Source organism: Pectinophora gossypiella, chromosome 7 (assembly GCF_024362695.1).
Source record: "Pectinophora gossypiella chromosome 7, ilPecGoss1.1, whole genome shotgun sequence".
Taxonomy (NCBI): Eukaryota; Metazoa; Arthropoda; class Insecta; order Lepidoptera; family Gelechiidae; genus Pectinophora; species Pectinophora gossypiella.
In genome coordinates, this window is record NC_065410.1 from 4,455,478 (window position 1) to 4,470,620 (window position 15,143).

The 15,143-nt window shown below is 40.2% G+C and overlaps 1 protein-coding gene across 2 annotated transcripts in view; it reads right to left on the bottom strand.

Annotated features, from left to right (window-relative positions):
- Window positions 1-15,143, bottom strand: part of LOC126368181 (anaphase-promoting complex subunit 11-like) — a 46,068-nt gene that overhangs the window by 29,895 nt on the left and 1,030 nt on the right. The window contains exons 1-2 of one of the 2 annotated variants that reach the window (XM_050012072.1): window positions 13,149-14,531; window positions 10,438-10,609 (exon numbers count right to left, since the gene is read on the bottom strand). In XM_050012072.1, coding sequence (XP_049868029.1) covers window positions 10,438-10,609; window positions 13,149-14,377 — 1,401 coding nt within the window. In that variant the 5' untranslated portion in view covers window positions 14,378-14,531. Of the gene's footprint in view, window positions 1-10,437; window positions 10,610-13,148; window positions 14,532-15,143 lie in introns of those variants that run through there. The other variant, XM_050012073.1, reaches the window with a different exon arrangement.

Below are 15,143 nucleotides of genomic sequence, written 5' to 3' on the forward strand. Positions count from 1 at the left end.
CTTACCTAACCAAAAGATTTGTCAGGTCCGTTTTTACAGAAGCGACTGCCTGACTGACCTTCCAACTCGAAGAGGGAAAACCAGCAGCAGGTTAAGTCACATGTCTCGACGCCACGTTGTTTTCCGCTGAGCACGTGATAATTACTTATGATTTTTAGAAGTTTATGGACCGTGCCGGAATCAAACCTGCGTTCTCTCAGTTGAGAGTCAAGAGTTGGTAGAAACCAACGGGGCTACCACGGCACATCTTGTGGACGCAAAACAATTGATGAACGAATTTTATGCTCTATCTTTTTTAAGAATTTCTAAATACAAACATAGTTTTTAAACGCAAAGATTCGCAACCTGTAAAAAGGCAACCCAACAAATGTTACGTTAGGCGCCATGTGGGATGCAAATTACTGAACACGACCTTCAAGATGGCGAAGCAGCAATAATTGTTAGCATACCAGTCCGTCCATAAAAGTAATAAATACATACAAGGCGTAGACTAATTGTAATAGTTGCATTGAGTTCAATAAAGTATATAGGGTGTTAGTGACATCGTAACGAATACCGAGAGAGATGTTTCTGTCGCAAAATTCGTGGATTTTATTTAGTTTTCTTAAATTATTTTCAATTCTATACTTTTGCGATGGAAAATTCCACTTGAAATCGACTCAGAATAATGAGCTGAATCATCCCTCTCAGTATTCGTTAACATGTCACTTATACCCCCGTAAAAATAGGTACAGGTAGCCATACAAGTAGGTACCTATGAGTGTTAGTGATACCGTAACGAATACTGAAATGATTCAGACTATGATTCTGAGTTGATATTAAGGAAAAATCATGAAAAATTTTAGTGTTTTTTTTTTATTTTCAGTTCATTACTTTTGCGACGGAAAATTCCACTTGATTTCAACTCGGAATCATGATCTGAATCATCTCAGTTTTCGATACGATATCACTAACACCCTGTATTTGTATTTTTTTAAAGGGTAATAAAATTAAGATTGAATCATTACTGTTGCGTATACGACGGTCTCAGTGGTCCAGTGGATGAGCGTTGGATTCACGATCCGGAGGCCCCGGGTTCGAATCCCGGTGGGGACATATCACGAAAATCATTTTGTGATCCCTAGTTTGGTCAGGACATTACAGACTAATCACCTGATTGTCCGAAAGTAAGATGATCCGTGCTTCGGAAGGCATGTTAAGCCGTAGGCCCCGGTTACTACTTACTGATGCAAGTTAGTACTCGTTACATGAGCCATGTCAGGGTCCTTTGACGGTTCAATAGTACTTAAAACACATAATAACGGGTTCTTACCGCGTTTAAAATAGGGATATCCCGTGATCATGGCACTTGCAACAGTGTCGAAATATCGGGAGTCTCATATCCCTATTTTAAACGCGGTAAGAACCCGTTATTACGTGTTTTAATTATAGTTTAATAGTAACCCTGACACCAGGGTTGATGGGGTTGGTAATCCACCTCACAACCCACACGATAGAAGAAGAATGATGTCATCTGACCACCGAGCCGCTGAACAACACGTAAGAAGAATTGTAACTTGTAATATGAAACGAAAACAACAACAATAATTCTGCGGTAGGTATGTGTGGAATGAAAACATATACATGGTAAGCAGAGACTATGGATCTATTGCATCGATCCTGACATAATGAAGACTTTTTATAACATAACTAATACACACTACACTCATAATCCTAAAAGGATAGGAAGGTAGATCGTAATGTCACAGGGTCGAATCCCGACTGGGGCTCTAAACCACTGAGTTCATGTTTGGATCACGAAATGATGAATGATAGCAATAAACACCCCTTTATTACATGTGACTTAAACATAGCTGGCGAGAATTTGGGTGTACATACTAATAGGTACACCTCTGCCTACCCCTTCGGGAATACAGGCGTGGTGCTATGTTATGCTACTATTGATAAAATGTGTGTACAGAACTACAGATACAATGGAAAATATGAATACCAACCGTTTCCTTCATCATGTGCCAAGAGCAACATAACCGCCAACTTTACCAAGAATACCACACAATATTGGTTGTGTGCGATTACGTTTTTGCGTCACCGCCATACCTTGCGGCGCATGCGCGATAACGACCATTTATCTATTGCCCAGGCGCAAGTGCACTGCCCATTGTGTTTATCGAATTGTTTTGTGTAGTTGGTTTATTTGTTAAAGGTCTTATGTGACGCCAGATGCTTCATTATGTTCGATAACAATATGCATAACATAACATAATATATTATACGTCCCAGTGCTTGGCACACACACAATGATTATCACGTGCTCAACGGTGAGGAAACCCACATTCCCGAGAAATGCATTTTCGGAGGTGTGTGACCTAACCTGTATTGGGCTGGCTTTCCCTTCGCGGGTTGGAAGGTCAGACAGGCAGTCGCTTCTGTAAAAAAACCGGACCTGTCGAATCTTCAGGTTAGGTAAGCGGACCCTGTGAAAAACGGGATAATGCTAGGAGATGATGATCTTCTTCTTATCGTGTGGGTTGTGAGATGGAATACCAGCCTCATCAACCCTGCTGTCAGGGTTATCATTGACCCGCCAAAGGCCCCTGACATGGTTCAGGTAACGACTACATACTTCACATCAGTAAGTAGTAACCGGGACCAATGGCTTAATGTGCCTTCCGAAGCACGGGTCATCTTACTTTCGGACAATCAGGTGATCAGCCTGTAACGTCCTACCCAAACTAGGGATCACAAAGTGATTTTTGTGATATGTCCCCACCGGGATTCGAACCCGGGGCTACCGGAAGGTGAGCTCAACGCTCAACCACTGGACCACGGAGGCCGTTATGACGATGAAAGTATATTTGAATTTGAAACCAAGAAGTTGGTATATCAATAAAACCATCGGCACTCTAAAACCTATAACAATAACATTATCACAATCACTCCAATTTTATTATCTTAATCTCTTCATTAACAGACAGACGACATGACTGACACACTTTATGTTTACGATTTCGCTTTGAACTGTATCTGTATTTTTCGCATTAAATACAGTATCGCTTATAATTTTTATTACACTTCCTGAGGTTGCGAAACTAGGTCCGAAAAGAGCTGGTAAACTGGCATTCCTGCGATACATACGTCGAGTAAGGCGATAAACCTGATCGCATGGACATCTGTTTTTTAAGCCAACGTTACTTCGGCTAGCTCATGTTTATGAAATTTTATTTCTGTTCTGTAGACACATGGATATCATACATGTCTATCACGTGCTCAGCAGTGAAGGAAAACATCCTGCCCACATTCCCGAAAAATGCATTTTTTTATATGTGACCTAACCGGTATTGGGGCTGGTTTTCCCTTTGCGGGTTGGAAGGTTAGACAGGCAGTCGCTTCTGTAAAAAACCGGACCTGTCAAATCTTCAGGTAAGCGGACCCTGTGAAAAACTAGATAACGCTAGGGAGACGATGATGTGTATCTCTATGAAGAATCACGCAAAGTTTTACTATCTTTAAGGCACTAAGGTGGGCATTGAAGGTGTTGGTAATCCAATCTAGCTGAATATACAAAATCCGTCAGTTCCCATCGGGAATCGAACCCGAACCTCCAGATCGTGAGCCTAATGCTCTAACCACTAGGCCACGGAGGCTGTTTTTGATATATTAAGGGATTTCATTCTGACGGCGAGCCAGCAGCAAACAATCCAGGTTGCTTAACCTGTCGGTGAACTATCTGAAATTATCGAAGCATTTTTTTTAAAGTCCAGATACGTACTGTACGTTACGTATTTATCTTGTTACCGCGTCTATACTTTACTGTACACTTAGAGCATCGGGTTCTATTTTAGGTTGTCTCGTGGCACGACACAAAAATGTTATAAATAATATCTAGTTTAGGAAACCGTATTAAAGGAAAACCGATTATAGACAGACTGGCCTAAACTATTTATTTATTTATTTAATATTTATTTATTTAATATCATTTCATTTCAGGGGCATTTGGCGGCTCAATAGTAACCCTGACACCAGGGTTGATGAGGTTGGTAATCCACCTCACAACCCAAACGATAGAAGAAGAAGAATAGTTTGAAAAGAAGAGGAATATTGGTATTCAAATATTCCATACCCGATTGAGGAAACGACGTTTTCTAAATTGTCTCGTCTTTATTCGTTACGATGTCACTAACATCCTACGTACTTGTATGGTATGTACTTGTAAAGGGTGTAAGTGACATCGTAACAAATACTGAGGGGGATGATTCAGCTCATTATTCTGAGTTAATATCAAGTGGAAATTTATTATTATTTAATTATATTATTTAATTTATTTATATTTATAAAAAAAATACATGCATTTTGCGACGGAAAATTCCACTTACTTTTTTAATAACAGAATTTCAAACAACATTATCTAATACGATGTCTCACAAACCGGAGTAGGTAAAACTTGATATTAACTCAGAATCATGGTCTGAATCATCCCCCTCAATATTCGTTACGATGTCACTAACACCCTGTATAGGTTGTTTATGCTATGTTACTCATATAACAGCAAAGTATATAGGTAGAGTTATCAATCACATTTAGGTCATGCTGTAGGCGCAACGTTTATAAAAAAAAATCTATGAGAAAATCTATACGTGTCTGAATTATTAATGAACTCAATCCTTTTAAGTCTTATTACGTGTAATCATGACCAAAACGAAATGTTTATTTTGTGTCTACTTTCAACGCTAGAGCCATGTGAGCCTTTGGCGACTCAAAAGTAAACCTGACACCAGGGTTGGTAAACTACCTCATAACCCACACGATAGAAGAAGAAGAAAAGACATTGACGTTATCGTACACGCGCATATGTGTGTCTGACGTCTGACGCCATGCGATTGAAGACTAAAGTAAGACCGAGGGGGTGAGGTTAACCTAGCTCAGACGCTGGTGGGGAGCGGAGAGTCGCGGTACTACACGTAGCGTTATTTTTATTCTATGTACCTAGAGTATAAAGTTCAGTATGTCCACCGGCATCCATTTACATATTAAACAGGTCGTGTAACTGGGACTTGTTAGCGCTAAAGTGTTTCATAAAAAATTCAGCCGACGAACACTGCGGCGTTTTACTAAATACTTGTTAAGGTTGTACCACACTGGCCTCGACTGCATGGAACCGCGCCGCGCATAAAATAGAGAAAATACCTACGTGTTTTAAAGGGATAGATATTAAGGGACCCATACCTAAAGCTCCAACAATGACAAGATCGCTTTTCAAAACAAAAATATTACAATCATCTGTTCTATGTTTTTTACGTGACTTACTGTAGATTTGCGGCAAATGGCACTAAATACTTGGACGGTTAAATGGAGACCGCTGAGGGCTCTTATCCGGTGTCGTTTATACATACATACATAAACACACGCCTATTTCCCACCGGGGTTAGCAGAGACTATGGAATTACATTTGCTTCGATCCTGACACTCTTCCCTTGCTTCATCGACATTCATCAATCGTTTCATGCACGCACGTCGGTGGTACTAGAGTAATAATTTGTGTCAATCAATCAGTCAATAATTCTTTATTGCACAATTCCGCCAGGCAACCTTAGGTTGAAAGAACTTTATGTATGTGTCATACATCACCAAGCGGTTAGGTGTTGTTGATGGGTGTCCATATTAAATTCTTTCGATCGCAAGAATGCGCCACTTACATCGAGTGTATGAAAAACACGATTCTAGAACCGATGCAGTTTCCTGCAGCCAAGTGTGGTGCAGGCCTAAGTCAGCGTTTCAGAAGTTTCATAACGATCTAGTTTAGTTTACGTTATGTTACGTACCGGTTTACAGTTTTTTTTTATGAATTTTATGAAAAATAAAGTTACTTTACAACGTAAAGCTTTGAAGGGATTTTAACGGGACTATATGCATGGTCGTAAAAGGGTGTATATTTTATAAGTTTAGGCGCATTAGAGAATATACCCTATTTTAACAACAATTATTATAACTTTTCACTTTATACAATTTGGTCGTGGACTAGGTTAAAGATAAATTATGAAATTCTGATTACTAAATTAAGACAGATGTAAACCTAACAGCCTCCGTGGTCTACTGGTTAGAGCGTTAAGCTCATGATCTGGAGGTCCGGGTTCGAGTCCCGATGGGGACATTGTCGAAATCACTTTGTGAGACTGTCCTTTGTTTGGTAAGGACTTTTCAGGCTTGAATCACCTGATCGTCCGAAAAAGTAAGATGATTCCGTGCTTCGGAGGGCACGTTAAGCCGTTGGTCCCGGCTATTAGCCGTAAAAACACTTCCACCAACCCGCATTGGAGCAGCGTGGTGGAGTATGCTCCGTACCTCCTCCGGTTGATTGAGGGGAGGCCTGTACCCAGCAGTGGGACGTATATAGGCTGTTTATGTATGTTATGTAAACCTAACGAAAACATTTTCTATTTTTCTATTTAACTCATTTATGAATTTTAACCAAGAAATCCGTAATAGTAAGTCAGACGTTTCTTTCATCACGTTTTTCTATGACGTCACAGTGTTCTTTTTATACAAATTCTGCTCCTGCATTATAACAATATTAAGTTAGGTTCCTTTGGTATATTTATAGTATTTTCTAGACATATGTCGTCGCTTTACAGTGAAGTGAAAACAACGTAAGCCCCTTTTTGAAAAATCACATTCTGATTCTTCAACATCATCTCCCTAGCATTATCTCGTTTTTCACAGGGTTCGATTATCTAACCTAAAGATTTGACAGGTCCCGTTATTTACAGAAGCGACTGCCAGTCCGACCTTCCAACCCGCGAAGGGAAAACCAGCCCAATACAGGTTAGGTCACATACCTCCGAAAATGCATAGCGCAATACATTCCACATGCCACTACTCAAAAGAGTATAAAATATTATAAAACATACTTAAAAAGTAAATCTGCAATAAATTGCTCGACTCATGTAATCCGTTATTTAATTTCCGTCCACGCAATCAATAACCGAAATTATAACAATTTAAAATCAATTTGGAAGATAAAGATTAATGTTTCCGCAAAAATGATCCAAAATGTTATAACACCGACAGACATTACAGACCATTAATATATCGCACCAGTAAACAATGTAGTTTTATTTAGTCTGTGAATGTTTTTTTTTAAATATCATAAATATAAACAATATAAAAAAATCAGATAGTGCAGTAATTATTTTAATGTCCTCTACATAATGTAAAACTTATGTCGAGTCCTATTATGATTATGATGCTTTCTTAAGCATCATAATCATAATGCCTTATTCACTTATTCAGCACTTATCGCTATCGACCCACTAAGATCGATTAATTATTTCATATATTATCCTCTCAGACGACGCCCTGAGCCGAGGTTCGCGCGCAAGTGGGTACCCTCAGGCCTGTTGTCTTAAATTTTATGTGAGAGCCCTCATAGCTCCCCGTTTGTCCGGCCAAGTAGTTAGTGCCATCTAAGGCAAATCTACAATGTCTCACGACAAAAAAGATGCCGCTTATCGCTATCGGTCCTCTAGGGTCGAATAATTCCTTCAAACAACAACCAGACGACGCCGTGAGCCGAAGTACGCGCAACTGTGAGCCCTCAGCACCCCCTATTTGTCCGGCCAAGTAGTGACACGTAACCTAAGTTACGTAAAAAAGACAATAAGCAACATGGCAACTCCATAGTAAGCAACGGCCTCCGTGGTCCAGTGGGTTGAGCGTTGGGCTCATGATCCGGAGGTCCTGGTGGGGACACATCACGAAAATCACTTTCCCTAGTTTGGTTATAGGACATTACAGGCTGATCACCTGATTGTCCAAAAGAAAGATGATCCGTGCTTCGGAAGGCACGTTAAGCCGTTGGTCCCGGTTATTACTTACCGATGTAAGTTAGTAGTCGTTATATGAGCCATGTCAGGAGCCTTTGGCGGCTCAATAGTAACCCTGACACCAGGGTTGATGTGGTTGGTAGGTAATCTACCTCACAACCGACACGATAGAAGAAGAAGACTCTATAGTTAGCATATCATAGTAGGATCACTTACAAAGCTTTTATCCGTATAACTGACTAATCAGGCACATATTTTTTGCTACTGCACAAAATTCAAAGAACCAAACCATTTAGCTCGCTATGACTCATAACATAGTAATGGTCGAAGTATTTGTTCTGTATTATAGTAACACACGCGATATTTTATCTTGAGTGTTTAAAGAGTAAATTCATCGTAAAATAACTTAAGTTCTATAACGTTTTACTAGATGATATAAATCAATTTTAGTCTAGTAACAAGAAAAAAAGGGAACATAATCTGTATGGCAAATTAAAGTTGTTTTTGTTAGTGTATGTGTCAGTATATTTTATGATAATAATTACATCTTCTCGATCCGTTTATTACAATTAAGAAAATATGTTGTTTATGTCTGTATGTGGAAACGCATTCGAGATATATAAAACTCAATCTGTGTTATTTCTTAATGAATTTTATATATAGCGTTAACTCGTTTTTTCACGGGGTCCGCTTACCTAATAGATATGATAGTGCGACAGGGTTCTAAAGTGGGTACATGTTCTGCTGGACATAGGCCTCGCCTTAATCAACTGGAGGGGGTATTGAGCATACTCCATCAGAATGCGTGTTCTGGAATCCATGTTAAACCCTTGGTCCCGGGTTACTAGCCCAAACGCCTCTACCTATTCTATTCTATGATACAAAAATAAGGTTCCTTCACATTGTCATATACATACTTAGTATCCCCGTAGTCACCATCATGTTTAATTAATAATTCAGCAACCTTTAGTCCTATCTTTACAAGTATAAGTAGGATGGTCTATAAAACGAAATAGGCTTGGGGTAGGTACGATACGTAAACCAAGGGTTCATGTAGGGCTGCTACCTGTAAGTTTTTTTTATCAAAATACGGAATTTAGAAGTTATTTATTTACTTGTACAGTTTTACATTCAGCCATTACATAATTATGTCAATAGGTCAGTCGTCAACGAAACAACATACATACATAAACTCACGCCTATTTCCCACCGGAGTAAGCAGAGACTATGGAATTCCATTTGTTTCTATCCTGGCATACTTCTCTTGCTTCCTCCACGAATAAACGATGTTTATGTATCAGTTTCAGGAAATAAACATCGAAAATAAGGGAACTTAAAACAATCCGGGTTTTAACTGTTTAAACTTGCGACATGTTAGAGGTTCTTCTCCTGTTATATAATTCGACACGTGCAACCCTAGTCGTGTGGATTGAGTATACCCTAGGGCTTAAAGGTGGTGACGTAAAGGGACAAATATCAAGGTGAAACAGCGGAGATGGTAAGGCTTTTTGTAGTAAAAGTGGTACCAATACTATACATACATATATACATAAACAACTCCCGTAATCCCCGGTTTTTGTTGTATGTAGGGGTATTTGTGCTTTATAAATATTTAGAGCTTTAAGGGTGAATTTGTAGACGAATCAGAAGGCTTTTTAGATGGAGATGTTTACGTGTGAAAAAAGGAAAGAAGTTTTTAAAGGGTATTTTGAGATCGGTGATGTGTGGGTACTTAGTTTATCTTGCGATGAATGCCAACTCAATTGGGATAGGTATGTTGAAGTTATGTTTGATTTTCTGAGACGTGTATGGCTTTTCTGTAATTTTTTGAACACTCTCCTTCTATCGTGTGGGTTGTGAGGTAGAATACCAACCTCATCAACCGGTGTCATCGTTACTATAGAGCCGCCAACAGCCCCTGACATGGCTCATGTCTTACATCAGTAAGTAGTAACCGGGACCTGGCTTAACGTGCCCCATGGATCATCTCACTTTTTGTAAAATCACGTGATCAGCCTGTAATGTCCTAACCAAACTAGGGACCACAAAGTAATTTTTGTGATATGTCCCCACTGGGAATCAAACTCCGGATCGTGAGCCGAAACGTTCAACCACTGAACCACGGAGGTCGTTGAACACTTATTCTTTAAGTAGCAACTGTAAGCAACACGTAGTCGAGCATCGAAGTGGTGGTGGAGGTGATGATGACTCCTAGATGATAATGATGAGGTGTACGATTAGCTTAGGCGTTTTGATGTGGCTTATTGTAGATTGGCCTTAACAATATTTCTGGAGAAACGGGGAGCGCTGAGTGCTATGTAGCTGGAAAGTAGGTGTAATGTATTATGTAAAAAAGCTATATCGGTCACAAAAATATTAAGAATAGAGAAGAATCGACGAAAAAAGAGATATGTAGTTCTGAAGGGTCTGCATGACAACCGTGCCGCGCGCGGCGCGAATTTTATCAAGGGCTTCGACCAATAAACGCAGCGAATGCTGTCTACGTAGATAGAAGTCAAACGGCTATTGGTCGAAGCCGTCGATATAATTCGCGCCGCCAATGCCGCGAGGGCTGAAGTTGACTAGTCGCTAATAATAACCAATTAACTTGACTTACCATTTCCTTCTTCAAGTAAATGAGCTGTGAGTCGAGGTCCGTGGGAGGCTTCTCGTCGACCGGCGACGGGGGCTCTTGGGGCTCCCCGTCTGCGAAGCCGCTAAGGCTCTTCGGCAGCGGCGGCAGGCCCTGAAGCGACATTGTGCTGATCGCGCGGAACTGCTTGCGAAGTCTGCCAACAAGAATGTTAAGTTACAGCATAGAATAGGTAATACTGAGTATAGAACGGTAACTCATTTTGACGTTTCGTAAAAAGTACATAGAATAGAATAGAAATCATTTATTTTAGATATAAGTATTGGTACACAGTAGGAGTGAACATAGTAATTACAAACTTATTTCTAAAAAGAGACGTCATCTCAGCAATATGTTGTGACACACCGACATTGAGGGAGTTTCACATTTATTTTGTTTAATAGATAGTGATTCAGAAATCAGAATCATTTATTCAACGTAATTGTCATGGATAAACTTGTTGAAGGTCAATATAACATTTTTGAATTTACGTCATTTCGCAAGGTGTTATGGCTGAGGAGAAGAAATGACAAGAAACTGCAACAGCAACACATCTTTTAAAAATCAATGAGGATATACATTACAAGTTATACATTACAAGTTACACATTCAAGAGGAAGGTTTATATGTATAATAACATCCATTAAATCGTGGAGAAATACTGTTATTTTTGAGGTTTTTAATGTGATGTAAATAATTTATTTTTTTCCTCAGCATTGCACCCGAGCGAAGCCGGGGCGGGTTGCTAGTTATAGATAAATAATAAATACAAAATGTTCTTTCGAGTTTGTGATGCATCACTATAATAATCTAAACGTGTGATCAACTACGTAATGTTCCGATATCAAGTAGGGAAAGGGAACCCGCCTTAACATAACAATAAATTCTTATATTAAGTAACAATAAAATAAATCTGAGCAAATAAGGTAACTTGCTTAGAAAGTGACTCGACATCTTTTCAAGACTTTATAACACCTACATTATTGCTGTTATAAAAGTGAGGCAAAATGTTTTTAGACTTGTATAGGAAGGAAGCAATTATTTTACTTTCTATATTTTAAATGCCTAGCTGCTTTATGTCTCGCCCCCTAATACATGGGACTTAAACATAGCTGGCGAAGAGTGGGTGTATACATATGTCTGCCTAAGCTTAAAGGCTACAGGCGTGATGGTATGTTATGTTGTTTTTAGCTAAATATTTGCATGTTGGCAGTAACTTTTAAGTAATCGAAGTCCACACGAGCTTAATAAATTGACAAAACGTGAAGAATCGTATTAAGTTTGTGAATCTGTGAAGTCTACAAGAACATAATTCGGCAGTAGTTCAGAACATGTTAGTCGGGCAGTGTAGCATCACTATATAGTATAAAACAAAGTCGCTTTTTCTGTCCCTATATCCCTATGTACGCTTAATCTTTAAAACTACGCAACGGATTTTAATGCGGTTTTTTTAATAGATAGAATGATTCAAGAGGAAGGTTTATATGTATAATAACATCCATTAAATAGTGGAGAAATACTGTTATTTTAGAGGTTTTTAATGTAAAGTCGTAAATAAGTTTCATTTTTTCTTCAGCATTGCACCCGAGCGAAGCCGGGGCAGGTCGCTAGTTTATTATAATTACAACTGGACTGATTCGTGCCGCCTGACCTTTGTGGCTACCTGGGTAATATAGCGGAAGAATCGATATTTAGTACAGGTTATATTACATTGAGAGTAGATAGGTACTATGTGGTGTTGTACGTTTGGACTTTGGACATTATAATAACTTATAGAATAGTAACTCTTCGCCCCGCACCATTTCATATTAGGCCGGCCTCACCCCCTCTGGGTCTGACTTTAGTCTTAAATGGCCGTAAGCCGCTAAGGAGTAAGGGAGAGCACACAGGCTGTCGTACTCGCTCTTACGCATTAGGCGACCCACGGTAAGAATGTATTTTTTGTATGGAATGTCCTGTCTACTAAACTATATTATATTAGCATTATATCCAAGGAATTCAACACCAAGTTAAATTCAATTTCTAATTCAAAATATCTTTATTCAGTAGGTAACATAGTAACACTTTGAATCGGTATTTTTACGTAACGAACGTGTTGCTGGAAAATCTGTTTCCCGTACAATGCCTACAACTTTTCTGCTATCTACGATGTAGCTAGAATTTAGATACTTTATGAAGGAAACTTTTTACTTACTACAAGGCAAAAATGAAGAGGCATTTTCTAAGCATGTCCCTCTTTGATCACATCGTCACTTACCATCAGGGAAGATTATGATGAAATGCTTATTTATCAGAAACAAAGTGTGTATTTCTGTCTCTGTGTCTCTGTGCAATAATTCTTAGTGTTCCATACACGCCAATAATATCAAAATCGACCACTAGTCCAGAAGTATGTGCTATGTTAATGAATAGATGCCTTGAATAACAATAACTCCGTTACTAGTTATCGACTGACGTAATAACCTTACTAGCACACTAACTAGGTGCAAGTGTATCAATCAACGAATACCAGTGAATAATCAGCGGAAAATTATGCAACGAAGGTTTTGTTCCAACTTCGCGTACGGACGCGAACAACGTTACGTTGTAACGAAAACGTCTGACAGTTTGGAAATACTCGCGGAAAATAGCACCCAACTACGTAACAAATGGTGTCACTGTGTCAGTATTAGGAGGATATATGACTTTTTACATACCTAGACTTAAGGTCATCGTCGACAATGTATGCGTACGCTTGGTCACTGTCGTCTGTATGGCCGCTCGTCTCCGAAGACAACGCGTAGTTCTGCTCCGAGTCTGAATCACATTGGCTTTTCTCTGCGGTTTCTTTAGCCTCCACGTTGTCGGGCACGTGGGACTGTGACCTCATCGTCTGCAACTCGTATATCAACATTTCGTGGTTGTTCATATCCTTCATCAACTCACGCTCCGTCTCTGGAGAATCGTTCCCGTTACTCATGTTCTCCAAATTCTTCCCCTTATCTATAACACTGTTCGCCTCGTCTTTGTTATTGTTTCTACTCGCGAGTATCTCTGAAATTAGCATCTCCGTGACTCGTGACGTCTTACGCTCTAAAGAATTGTTATTTTTATTTACAGTTTCGTCACGTTTGGGGCTGTCAGGAGCGGTTTGTGTATCTGGGAGGTTATTGACTTGCTTCGACGGACTGTTCCTTAATCTATCGTCGAAATCCTGCACTTCCTCGACAGTGGCATAGGGCGCCTCGGGCGCTGGGCTCGGCGGCGGCTTAGCGTCCACTGGCGACGAATATGGGCTTATCTCCGGAGAGGATAGTTTCGGCTTTCGTCTTTCTAATGAATTATTGTGTACAGGCAAAGGCCTCATTGATTTTAACCTAGGTTTTGGCGATAATGGAGGCGGCGGTGCTTTTCTTAAAGGCAGTGTTTTTTCGGCAAAACTAGAAGATTTTGTGATTTTTGATTTTGAATCCTGATCTAACTTATTTGATGTTGAAAGAGATCGCACTAAAATCTGTTTACAAGTTTTCACCGCTTTTGAGTTGAGAGATTCGTTAGACTTTTTGATAGGTGCCGGGGCCGGTATGGAACAGCTGTCGCTTGAACTCCTGCGGGAGTTCTGCCCGCTGGACCTCCGTTCATCCGACGACGAGCTCCGGTCGCTGATGACATCTCTGATGAATGACTTCACGCGTGCTAGACCGTTCTGTTTGGGCGAAACTGAGGGTTGAGCGGTTTGTCTATCCAAAGTTTTGGATCTGGGCATAGGTTCTTGCTTAGGCGACACTCGAGACTTGGTTAGATTGGCCTTTGACTCGGCGACGGCCTTCCTTGTCTTGGCCAGCGCCTCGGCCACAACACTCTGGTTGGGCCGCGGCGGGACCGGTGGCGGGCCTTTCAGCTTGGCGGTCTTCATGGGCTGCGTGTTGGTCTGTACCATCAGCATGCTTAAGGGAAGCGTCACTCGTACTATAAGGGAGACACTATAGTATAAGGAGCGCGTGTACACAGCACCGCGTAAGTCACATCAACACACTCGCGAACGTGGCGCGGCGGGCGACGCGTCCGTCCCCTGCGGCGCGCGGTCTCGACTGGCGGCACGGGCCGGGTGGCCGCGGGTCGCGGATCACTTGTCTCGCAAGTTTACCTCACTGGCTCGCAAACCCGGCTCGTACACTCATACCTACTGCTGCCGCGCGGCCGAACAATGAGTTGACCCATACTTCAATAATGTAAAAGTGATTGTTTACTATGAGAACACGCCGCAACACCGCCGGCGCACGCGACATGCATTGTACTGGTTTTGAAAGCACTCTGACCTATTGTTTTATAGCAATCAAATGTTACAGCTGCTGTATTTCCTAAGTGGCCACATTCATTATTAAGTTTCACACTATTTGTGTTTTAAACCAGCAATTAAATGATGCAAATGTGTTGAATAGGGTTATTTTATTTTAATAATGAGCTTCGAAATTGTAGCGCTATTGCAAGGTCATGTAAACATTGTGCTTGATTTGATAACAGTAGGTCTAATCAGACATCAACCCCGACACCAGGGTTGATGAGGTTGGTAATTTAACTCACAACCCACACGATAGAAGAAGATCAGACATCGTGACATAGATACAGTATGCTGGTAAAATACCTAAGTTTTATAACATTTTTATATGAAATACATTTCATACAATGTAATTATTAATATTGAGCAAAAT